This window comes from Hippopotamus amphibius, chromosome 14 (genome assembly GCF_030028045.1).
Source record: "Hippopotamus amphibius kiboko isolate mHipAmp2 chromosome 14, mHipAmp2.hap2, whole genome shotgun sequence".
NCBI classification, from domain to species: domain Eukaryota; kingdom Metazoa; phylum Chordata; class Mammalia; order Artiodactyla; family Hippopotamidae; genus Hippopotamus; species Hippopotamus amphibius.
This window is the reverse complement of record NC_080199.1, coordinates 18,225,101-18,237,564: the sequence shown is the minus strand read 5'-3', so window position 1 is coordinate 18,237,564 and position 12,464 is coordinate 18,225,101. Positions and strand designations below refer to the sequence as shown.

General features: G+C 43.5%; 1 protein-coding gene across 4 annotated transcripts in view; it reads right to left on the bottom strand.

Annotated features, from left to right (window-relative positions):
- DCT (dopachrome tautomerase) overlaps positions 1-11,056 on the bottom strand; it is a 32,337-nt gene extending 21,281 nt beyond the window's left edge. The window contains exons 1-3 of one of the 4 annotated variants that reach the window (XM_057707379.1): positions 2,971-3,719; positions 2,257-2,377; positions 1,305-1,604 (exon numbers count right to left, since the gene is read on the bottom strand). In XM_057707379.1, the coding sequence (XP_057563362.1) occupies positions 1,305-1,604; positions 2,257-2,317 (361 nt within the window). In that variant the 5' untranslated portion in view covers positions 2,318-2,377; positions 2,971-3,719. Of the gene's footprint in view, positions 1-1,304; positions 1,605-2,256; positions 3,720-10,186 lie in introns of those variants that run through there. The other 3 variants (XR_009049007.1, XM_057707376.1, XM_057707377.1) reach the window with 3 other exon arrangements.
- Between the last annotated feature and the right edge of the window lie 1,408 nt (positions 11,057-12,464).

The following is a 12,464-nucleotide window of genomic DNA, read 5'->3' as shown; positions in this document are numbered from 1 at the left end:
AATTCCTAGATGCGACCAGAACCTAGAGTCTGCTTTTCCTCTTGAGACCCTACCCTCTCATAAAGAAAACATTCCTCAGAGTGATGACAGGAAAACTTTAAAGGTTTATAGCCAGAAAAGCCTCCGTATCTATCGATAAAGACAGACAGATGCTTACCTGGGAGGCAAGTTCTAAAAAGACACACGCTGACGGGAAAAACCACTGTCGCTGCTGCTGCCTACGCAGCCCTTTGTGAACGTTTTAATGCAGAACAGAGTTTCAAGTTCTCAGAACAAAATCATGAGGGGAATCAAGGGAGGGGGAGCAAGTGACAAACAAGGACAGACGATTCCAGATGAGAATCTTATCATCCAGATTGAGCTCTCTGTCTTCATTCACCCTGACCCCAAAGAGAAGCCTCAAAAGTGGAGATGACTGCAAAGAGAGAAGTTGTTCAGAACAGCACAGAACAGAATCTGGACTGGCCCCCAACCCTCCTGGAGCTAACCGGTGGCTGTGGCTTTCCCTGACTGAAGATAACAGAGGATAAAGTTTGATGCACTAGACCAACGACATTCCTAACAGAAAACTCCCATCCCAGGCCCCAGTTTTTTAGGATCTGGAAGAGCAGCGCACCATTTTCTCAAGCATCCAACCTAACCGTGGTTCAAAGGGCTACGCCAGACTACATTGCTATGGCCCAGCTCATGCTTCTCCTTGACAATTCAGCGCCACAGCCCCTGGGAATGGCAGCAGCACACGGGCACCATGAGTGATGAAGTGATGACCTGAAAGTCTCACAGCTAATACATGTGAGTTTAGTGAGATACACGCTTCCCACACCAACCCTCTAACTCTGCACAAAGAAGCTTCATGTGCTTTTAGCACATGATCAGTTAATTCCTCTAATTTGAAGGAAAGGTCAGAGAGGGCGTCCACGGTCAGATTTAGCAATGTTTTCTTCTGGAATCAAAAGGAATTTGCCTCCACTTCACCGACTCTTGCCTTTGAGGATGAAAAGCTTCAGAGAGAAGAGTTTAGACACCGAACCCAAAACTTACAAATTACAAGGAGAGAACATTTTCAAATGTCCGCAGCCAACGTCCAGGGAGAAACCACCGCATTCTAACATCAGGCAGCATCTAATTCAGTGACTTTCATAAACCTAATCCTTACTTGATCCCCTGAGGTTGTTCTCTTGTCAGTTAACTTGCCTGAAAGTACTTCCCACCCACCCAACCCCAATCCCAAACCTATAATAAAATACCTTAAACAAAGGCAAAAAAAACAAAAACAAAAACAAAAAAACCACAAAAAACCTCACCTAATAATGTATCTCTAACGGAATAATAATGGAGCCAGACAAAGAAATCATAAATGCTGCAGTTGGCGATCTGTGGCTCGGTCCCATTGGGCCCGAGTAGGCCCAGCCAGTGCTGCGTGGTGATCACGTAGTCGGGATGAGGGGTGCTTTTTGCGAGGTCTAAGGCGCCCAAGAACTGCTCCCGCTCCTGAGGGGTCAAGGAGTGGATATTCTGCCGGACAACCAGGGGTTTCTTCTGATCGCAGTTGGGGCCGGTCCAGCCAAACTTGCAGCCTCCACAGTTATAGCCGGCGAAGTTTCCTAGTGCATTTTAAAAATTAGGGGAAAGATGGAAGAGGAAGTAAGTGTCTGCAGTTGGGAAGAAATTTCTGGGGTAGAACAGAAGAGATCAATTGCCTTTCCTTACTATCCTCTTTACATGTTTGTCTCTCCAAGTGGGCTGGATATTTCTAGTTCCTAGAAATATTCCCAGCAAAGAGACAGGACAGGAAATGAATTCCATGCTGTTATGAGCTAAACCGAGTCCCCACAAAATTCACATGCTGAAGTCCTAACCCGCCCGTACCTCAGTATGTGACTATTTTTGGAGATGGGGGTCTTTTAAAAAAGTCAGTTAAAATGAAGTCATGGGGTTGGGGGTGGGGGCAGCAGGGGATGTTAATCCAACATGACTGGTGTCCTCATAAGAAAAGGAAATCTGGACACAGGTACAGACGGAAGATAACGTGAAGACACAGGGAGAAGACATCCTCAACAAGACAGCAAGAGGGGCTTGAGAAGAATCCCAGCCTGCGGACACCTTGATTTGGGACTTCAGGCCTCCAGAATTGTGAGGGAGTGAGTTTCTGTGTGTCACCCAGTCTGTGGTCCTCGTTACGGAAGCCCTAGCACACTAAGACACTGCTGCCTTCCACACTCCCTTCCTTTCACGGGTCACGCAGGGTGTCCCTACCTGGGGCTGAGCTGCAGCCTCGGATGTCATCGCTGCTGAGCTCCCCTCCTCTGCAGCACATACAGAAGGGCAGACCCCAAACAGGTCATTGATTTAGAGAAGGAAGAGAATATACACCAAGCTAAAGGTGGAACCAAAATAAATAAGCAGATTTCCAGGAATTTAGGTGAAATCCAACATTTAAAAAGCTGGTTTATTTCACAAAGGAGACAGAGTTAAGACAAAATCAATGGAGGCTGGCAGGTCATAAAGGTGAATTAGCTGCCCTGGTGTCAGGAAGTGCAAATCACTGCAGGGTTCCCTGTCTTTGCACAAACGGCTCTGCTTTATCACCCCAAGAGACTGAGTATGCATCCTACCAAGCTCTAGGCATCTTTCTGATTAGCGTCTAAAGTTTAAATTATTTTAGCTTGACTTTTCCCTTTTTAGCCTTGATTATTGCTTTTGGTAAGACGAGCACCTCTTTCCTTAGGTGGTGATAAGTTAGAGAGTAAACATTTAAATATCATTGGGGTGAAATGTTGAAACAAAAAGGCATAATAACTCTCATCTCCCAGGGGATGAGATGGGTTATGTAAAGCATTTAACATGAGTGACAAGCTCCCTTCCTTCTCCTCCTCCTCTTCTTCCTCCCAGATCTTTTTACTTGCTCTTCCCTCTGTCTAGAACACTCTTCCCTCATGGTTTCCCTACATTACTCCTTGCCTGGCTTACCTATTCCTCCTTTAAGCTTCACAATGGGCTCTCTACAAGGTCACTGCTGATCCCACACATCAGAGTCAGATGATCCCATGCTGTGCTCCCACGACACCTCGTGCTTCCTTTCTCATTGGATTAATCATGCCAACTTGTAGACGTCTACTGGTCTTGGCTACAGGCAACTGGAAGGCGGTTATCCTGCTGCCTAGGCCTATGCTTGCCCTTGTACAAATGAATATTTGTTTAATGAATGAAAGGAGCATAAAGCCAAATCATCACAATGGACACTTTAAATATCTTACTATCTTATTTATCAATTATACCTCAATAAAGTTGAAATTTAAATTTTTTTAATTAAAAAAAAGGATACAAAAAGCATGTAGCAGATGATTCAACAAACCTCAATTTTCTTCTTCCTTTCTCTTTCTGTCTTTGTGAATTAGAAGGAAAAGCACGCTCTGCAAATAATTTTGATGAACTATAAGTACCAAAATAGACATCAGTAAAACATACCATCACCATAGTAAAGAGAGGATCTCTAAAGGAAAAGAAAATTTTCCAGCAGCATGGAAACAAAATGTGTCCTATGTAAAGAAAATGTATAGGCCTCCTTTTCTATTAACCCAATGGATTTTTTTGGAATTTATTTATTTATTCATTTATTTGTTTGGCTGTATTAGGTCTTCATTGCTGTGCACGGGCTTTCTCTAGTTGTGGTGAGCAGGGGCTACTCTTCATCGTAGGGCATAGGCTTCTCATTGCTGTGGCTTCTCTTGCTGCGGAGCAGGGGCTCTAGGCAGGCGGGCTTCAGTAGTTGTGGCACATGGGCTCAGTAATTGTGGCTCGAGGGCTCTAGAGTGCAGGTTCAGTAGCTGTGGGACACAGGCTTAGTTGCTTTGTGGCATATGGGATCTTCCCAGACCAGGGCTCAAACTTGTGTCCTCTGTATTGGCAGATGGATTCTTAACCACTGTGCAACCAGGGAAGTCCCATCCCAATTGATTTTTTTGATGGTTAAAGAAAATATCCTTAAAAATATCATAAGTAGGAAGAATTATTTTTATTTGGGTCCTATGCTCTTTATAACATACAAAATATTCTACCTACTCTTACATAGATTATTTGTATTTAAAAATATATATATTTAAAAGGAAAAATTCTACTGGTCCCAAGACTGAAAATCAAGTTCTTGAATAGTTTACATTAAACATTAAAATCTATGTTGATCACTGGAGTGAAGCTATTAAATATAAATTATTTAACAAATATTTATTCAACAGCTACTACAGTGTCAGATGCTACGCAAGGTACTTCAGGCTTCATGGCACTTGGATTCTGTTTATTTTCCTTTGGGGTACCTACTAAAATTGCATAATATCTATTTTTAAAACATCTTTGATTAAAATGTATCCCCTACTTTGGCAGCTTTTATAGGAATAGAGCATTTTTTGAGAAGTGATTGAACAAAATGCATGTGAATAATACTAAATATCTAAACTTTCAGCTGTTTACCTACAGCCAGATGATTGGAGGTAAATGTGTAGTCACAGCTCTACAATAGGAGAGCAATGCCTTCCTTTAAAATGCTATGAAATAGCACACACAAATTCTGAAGTAATAAATTCAGTACATTTCTAGATTTAAAGGCATAAAACTTGTCTTTGAATTTTGGAGTCTCATTGCTAAAATTGAGTAATTCATAACTTAGTTGCCCCCCAAAAGCAATGTAGAAATGCTAATAAGGAAGCATTTGTGTGGGGCTTCCCTGCAGGCACAGTAGTTAAGAATCCACCTGCCAATGCAGGGAACACGGGTTCAATCCCTGGGCCAGGAAAATCCCACATGCTGCAGAGCAACTAAGCCCGTGTGCCACAACTACTGAGCCTGTGCTCTAGAGCCCTCGAACCACAACTATTGAGCCCATGTGCCACAACTACTGAAGCCCATGCACATAGAGCCCATGGTCTGCAACAAGAGAAGACACTGCAGTGAGAAGCCTGCACATCACAACTAAGAGTAGCCCCCGCTCATCGCAACTAGTGAAAGCCCGTGTGCAGCAACGAAGACGTAACTCAGCCAATAAATAAATAAATAAAATAAATTTATAAAAACAAAAGAAAGCATTTGTGTGGATTTGAGCTCACCTATGACCCATAAGTGTATTTGATTTTAAAAATTCCTTTTCCAGCATGTCTCAGAGAAAATACACCCCACAGCTTTGCAGTGAGATCCCCTTCATATCTGAGCTTTAAACCTGATTTAAAGAATTTGTTAAAATGCTGAAGACAACTGAAAAGTGCAATAACATAAAAGCCTAGCACAGAAAATGTTTATTTCTTTAATTTAGATTTCCTAGTATTTCTTAACATCTATTTAATCAGTTAAAAGTTTTCATTAATCCACCAACAGCAGCAGCAAATACACACACACACACACATATTCATGGAGAGCAAATATACATATAGGGAGCCCTATATCTATCTATCTATATCTATCTATCTATCTATCTATCTATCTACCTATCTATCATCTATCTATCATCTATACACATATATATAGCAAATACATATATATAGGGAGCCCTTTTAGAAAGGACTGCATTATCTCTCACCGGGAAATGGAGAGAGAAAAAATAAAGGATCCCTGGATACCAGTCTATCACTGAGTATGTCCTTGAGCAAAAATTAAATTAAAAAAGACAAAGTCTTGGGACTTCCCTGGTGGTGCAGTGGTTAAGAATCTGCCTGCCAATTCAGGGGACACAGGTTCGAGCCCTGGTCCAGGAAGATCCCACATGCCATGGAGCAACTAAGCCCATGTGCCACAACTACTGAGCCTGAGCTCTAGAGCCCACGAACCACAACTACTGAAGTCCACACACTCTGGGTCCTGAGTGCCAGAACTACTGAGCCCACATGCCGCAACTACTGAAGCCCCTACACCTAGTGCCCCTGCTCCACAACAAGAGAAGCCACTGCACTGAGAAGCCTGTGCACCGTAACAAAGAGTAGCCCCTGCTCGCCACAACTAGAGAAAGCCCGTGTGCAGCAACAAAGACCCAATGCAGCCAAAAATAAATAAATAATTAATTAAAAAGACAAAGTCTTATTCCTACTGAGGACTGGGATAACAATGGAAAGAGAGTGAGAACAACCAAGCAATGCATGTCCCTACATGAACTGCATCAGCTCAACCTCCAAAGGCTATTAGATTAAATAAGCTTAGAGACTACCGATTAGTGACTTTACAAGGAGCTCTAAATAGCCTACTCCTTTTAATTAGAGATTCTATTATATTAATAACAATACTTTATACTCACATGAGGCCTTTCATCTGAGCTCAAAAGGATTTTACAAGTGTGGTCTCCATTACCCCCATTTTAGAGCTTGGAAAGTGGAGGCACTTAGTCACTTGTACAAACAAGAAGTTCTCAGACAATTGTTCATAAGCCATTTGGTGAGCATGTTTTTCAAAAATCCAAAGACACAGCTGCAACTGGTCTATGCTCAGGAATGCCAACTGGCAGCTGAGACTTGGAAGGTGAATGGCTAATGCCACCGTCTCCTGAAATTTACTTCTTCTTGACAATTAAGTTCAATAATTTTGGAGGTTCAATTTATCCCCACAGAGAATAGAGATCTTCTGTCTAGAGAATTTGAGCACATAATTTAGGGTTTTTTTCTCCCTCAGAGTTTGCATTTATTTCTTTTTATTGAACTAAAATCTTTTACCAACTTCAAGATCGTGGAGACTACGGGTGTTGTGTGTGTGTGTGTGTGTGTGTTTATTGTGGTAAGAATACTTAACGTGAGATCTATCCTCTTACATATTTAAGTGTAACATGCATTACTGTTGGCTCTAGGTACAATGTTGTACAAAACTAGAACTTATTTATCTTGCTTAACTGAAACTTTATGCCCACTGATTACTAATTTTTTTTAACATTTTAATTAATTTTATTCATTTATTGGCTGCCTTTTGGTCTTCATTGCTGTGCGCTGGCTTTCTCTAGTTGTGGGGAGTGGGGGCTGCTCTTCGCGGTGGTGCGTGGTCTTCCCATTGCTGTGGCTTCTCTTGTTGGGGAGCACAGGTTCTAGGTGTGCCGGCTTCAGTAGATGTGGCACATGGGTTCAATAGTGTGGCTTGCAGGCTGTAGAGCACAGGCTCAGTAGTTGTGGCACACGGGCTTAGTTGCTCCACAGCACGTGGTATCTTCCTGGCCCAGGGATCGAACCTGTGTCCCCTGCATTGGCAGGCGGATTCTTAACCACTGTGCCACCAGGGAAGCCCCTGATTACTAACTTTTTATTTCTCCTTCCTCCCAGCTCCTGGTAACCACCATGCCATTCTTTGATTCTATGAATTTGACTACTTTAGATGCCTCATGTAAGTGGGAGATTATTCAGTATTTGTCTTCCTGTGACCGACTTATTTCCTATTTTATGTCCTCCAGGTTCATCCATGCATCCATGTTGTGGCATATTGCAGGATTTCCTTCTTTTGTAGGGCTGAATAGTATTAAATTGCAAATACATACCACTTGGCTAGGATGCAGAGAAACTGGAACCCTCAGGCACTATTGGTGGGAATGCAAAATGGTGCAGCTGCTGTGGAAAACAGTATGGAGGTTCTTCAAAAAATTAAAGATAAAACTATCATATAATCCAGCAATCCCATTTCTGAGTATTTATCCAAAAGAATTTAAGTCAGGATCTCAAAAAGATATTGGCATCCTCATGTTCACAGTAGCATTATTCCCAACAGCCAAGATGCGGAAACAACCTAAATGTCCATCAAGAGATGAATGCTGTGTTTATCTTTCCACTGAATTAACAAAGCTCAAGGTCATCAACAGTCTGGTTGCTAATCTACATTTCTTCATTAGTAAATTTTGAGTGACACCAGAAGAATCCCAGTGATTCTATTTGCAAAACAATTTTGAGGCTACCAGAGTGGAGGGCTTTGGGGTGCTCAAGATTGAGTGTAACTTCTGAAGACTGCCTCCTAAATCATGAAGAAACTACCCTCAGAAGGCAAGCAACTCACTCTTTAGGGACAATAAACTGAAAGACAGATGTCTTGCTTAGGGGCATATGACACATCGCAGCAATTATTTACATATACTAAATAACTGTCCGGCTCAGTCGCTAAGGACTTAGCCTGGTGCCCTGAGGCTCAAAGGAAAAGACCATCTAGCCAACGTGAGTGGTGCCATCCAAAGTCGGGCTGGAAAGAGCTAGGGTCCTGAATGAGTCTAGACAGATCAAATCCTGGAGGAGGGAGATAAGTCACAGCCCAGCAGTGGTTCTCAGAGGCAGTCCTAGCCTTGACAATAGCTGCACATGGAGGCCACACACCCTACTTCCTCTGATTGGTTTATAGACATGTGATGTCCTTCTGGGCTTACAGGACAGGCCCCGTTTCAGGCCCACTCCCTTCTTAGGTATGTTTATTCTCCTGAGAGCAGGGGATCCCCTTTTATGCTTTGAAAGTAGGTCACTGTGACCCTAAGTTACTGCTACTTCTAGAGGAATATTTACAAGCATTCCCTCAGGACAGAGAGGTTACAATTTTCTATTCTGCCAACCTTGATTCCTTCCACCTCCACTTTTTAAAAAAACTTGCTAGTCAGGTCAGAAAGATGGAGGAGATGGTGATGAGGAGAGTTAACAGTTATATTTGAGTTCCTAACATCTTCTGCCCCCAGGATTCTATAAAATGGAGATTCCCAACCTTTGCAACTTGTGGTACTCTATCACTGATTGACTTGGAAATAAGTTTTCTAGAAGATTTTTTGAGTCACTGGACAAAGAGGTTACTGTGTAGCGTGGTTTCCAATCCTACAAGTAACATGAAACCTGCTGCGTCTCATTAGACTGAAAAACCATGAGAATCTATGAGACAATGTCTACAGAAGCAAATGCTCAATTAGCTTAGAAAAAATAAATAGCATACATACAACATGCTATTAAAAACTTTGTCACAATAATACCCCAAGTTCCTTTGAACCACAGAATTAACAATATGACTACAAAATGATTATAAAGCTGTAATGTTTTTTGTTCTCCATTATGGTTTATTACAGAATATTGAATATAGCTCCCTGTGCTATACAATAGGATTTTGTTTATCCATTCTATATGAAATAGTTTCAGAATTTTTTTAAGTTAAAAAAGTCTGATATCATTCCTACACCAACATCACAGCCTTGTGTACATTCCCTTAGTTTACCTTTTTATATCTTTATATAGCTCACCTCAATTATCTGTATTTTCCTATGTTCCAGCATCATAAAAGAACATTAATAAAAACATAATTTAAAAAGGGAAAACTCTTATGCAGCTGGACTCCATAGAACACTTTCCAAGGGCTTTGCTAAAGTTGCTGCTTACGCTTTTTGTGTCTCGCATGCCCTGGCAGCCTCTGAGTGTTTATCACTGCTGTGCATGTCTGCTGGACACTGGAGGGGAGCCCCACTACAGAGGATGTGAGACGGCTCAGAAGAGCCGGAGGAGTAAGACCTGCATACGGATTTCAAAGAAACAGGTAATAAGAGAGACCAAGGTCCAAAAGAGCAACACTGAGCAAATTTTGAAATGCTCACATCAAACCCAGACAAGAGTGAATAAAAGCCATTGTTATCTCTCTTCTTCAGCTCCCGAGAAAGCTCTGTCCTGCGACATCTCTCTGACGCTGGCAAAGTTACAACCTAGTTATAACCTTCATGAGCAAAATGTATCCTGCTTGAGACCTGTTCAAATCATTAGAAACGCTGAGACTCAGACTGCAGAACACCTACCCTCGACGTCTGTCTTCCAGAGGCCAAGCCTCACCCACCACCCTCTTCAACAAGTGCAAACCCATTTCAGAAGGAGAGGGCACCCAATCTATCTTGAAAGGACTTGCTCCGAGTTTCCAAGCTGACTCTTGGGCTCTTTAGCTTCCTCTTCCAACAGACAAGCCCATGGTGTGCTGGCATACGTTCATATAACCAGGCTTGGCCCACGGAATATTTATTTAGTTTTCATAACTAGATATACTAAAGGGTGTTTAGAATATACCAAGACATCAGCCTTACTCAGGTCGCTGCCTACGATGGACCGACTTGGTTTGCCTTTCAAAGCCTAGTCTGAGCATCTCGAGGGTCCCATCTCTTCCTTGGAAGGGGCTCCTTTCCCGGGGCCCTGCCCCACCCAGCTGGGCGCATGCACCCGTCTGCCCGCTTCCTCACCTGTGCACCTGCAGGTCCGGTCGAAGAACTTCCGCGGCCACCGCTCCCTGTCATCCTGGTTGCGCAGGACGTAAGGACCGCTCCAGGGCCTGGTGTCGGCCTGCACCTCAGCGCACTGGCCCCGGCCCTCCCGAGAGCCGCAGACGTTGGCCGGCTCGGCGCCCAGCGGCGGGCAGCACTCCTTGGCCTGCAGGCTGCCCACCGTCATGCAGACCCGGGGGAACTGCGCCCGGGCCCCCGGCGGGAGCGCACAGCCCAGGCAGCCGAGCAGAAGCCCCCACCGAAGGAGGCTCATTGCTTTATAACCGGGATAATTCTCTCACCTTCCACTCCTTGCTTCGATCTTGCTTCCGCTCTTGAGGGGGTTTTTGATTGGGGGGATTTGCGTTTTGGGGGGTATATTTTTGTTTTGCGTTGTATTCCTCTCCTCTTGAAAAAAAGAACCACAAAAATTACAGGACCCACAAATATTACAGAACCCACATGTGTGCACGTGTGTATGTGCACATGCATAGACTATTTTATGTGACTCAAACCACTAAAATTTAATCCCTTTACAAGCACCTCTAACAGCCAGATTTAATGAGGGTAGCTCTTCTTACCGCCTTCCCCCGTTAAATCAGGCTTTGTCTAATTGACTTAACTGACGGAGCGTTCCAGTCATACTACTTATTATACTGGTATTTCTAAACTCCCTCCTTTCCTCCTTAGCCCATGACTTTAATTGCCTTGAACTCAGTTCAAAAGCCAAACGCCGTTTCGCCTTTATTCAGTCTGGCTTGCCAAATCACGGGGCCTTGCGGGGTTTGTGTAAGGGCTGGGAGAAGCCGTCATTAGAGGGATTAGTATTAGACAAATCCTCATCGTTAGCACATGACCCAAAGTGCACAAAGAAGTAGATAAATTTTCTGGCTTTGCTTCAAGAGGGCCAAACCATCTTCATTATCTGGGCTCATGTGCTCCAGCCAAGCTTGTGACCTCAGACTTCCTGGGGAGTCAATAGATGCAGTGAGCTTGTCGTCAAAGGCCCTTCACAGACCAGCCCCACTGCTAACTGCAGTTCACTCCTGACTGCTCCTTGACGTGTGCAAAAGACCACTACAGGCTGTCACACAACTTAACAAATAAAGAAACATTTATTGAGGGCTGGTGTACAAGGAATTGCTTTGTTCCACAGTTCACAATGAGGGGCCCTCTTCCCTACAAACAATAACGTCCTATTCTCCTATTCAGCACATCTCTGCAGCAGGTTTTTGTTTTTGTTTTTGTTTTAATTAGGCAAAGTTCCATGCCACCAGAAACTCTAAATTGTCATTATCTAATTGTCAGGACGCAATGCGACAATTTGGAGCGAGGGCCTGCAAGTGACATCTTTTGATTTATGTTAAAGTTAAGCACTGTCCAGCTTCAGTCTAGCAGGCAATGCCTCCCCAGTGCTTCTGGGGGCAGCGAAGGGAGTGTCCAGATGAGCAGCGGTGACCACCTGTCTGAGCATCTCAACTCCCTCATGATGGAAACAGGACCCTCTTAATGCCATAAGGGTTTGTGCAGACAGCTGATGCAAAACTGCTTCAGACAGTGTCTAAGAAGGCTTTTTATTTGGTCATGAAAATACAGAATATTATGTTCCAAAGAAAATTCCTAAGTTAAAAATTCTTATATAGCTGTTCCCACCTCATGTACTTCTGTGCCACCCCCAGGATATTACGCTGCTGTGACTAGTTAAATGGCAGTTCTCAACTCCGACTCTACACTGTTTCCAGCCTGTAGCCCAAGCCCATTGAATCAGAATCTCTGAGGGTGTGGCCCAGAGTTCAGCACTTTTTTCTAACTTTTATAAGCCATTCTAATGTGCAGTGTGAGGTGAGAATCACTGGGTCAGAATAAAGGCGAGGCTCCAAAGGAATAAACTAAAGGAAATGCTCAAATCAAGTCAAATGAAATATTCCACACGTATTCGTTTCCTCAGGCTGCCTTAACGAATTTCTACTAACTGGGCGGCTTGAAATAGCAGAAATGCATCCTCTCACAGTTCTGAAGTCCAGAAGTCTAAACTCAATGTGTCGGTAGGGCTGAGCTCCCTCTGAAGGCTCTAGGGGAGAATCCTCCTTGCCTCTTCCAGTCTCCAGTGGCTGCTGCCATTCTTCAGCTTCCTTGGTTTGAGGCCACACGACTCCAATCTCTGCCATAGTGTGTGGCCTCTTCCTCTCTGTGCTTTAATACTGCTGCCCTAGATGCAAACCCTAAGCAGGTCAGAATAGAGTTAAGAAATCCTCAT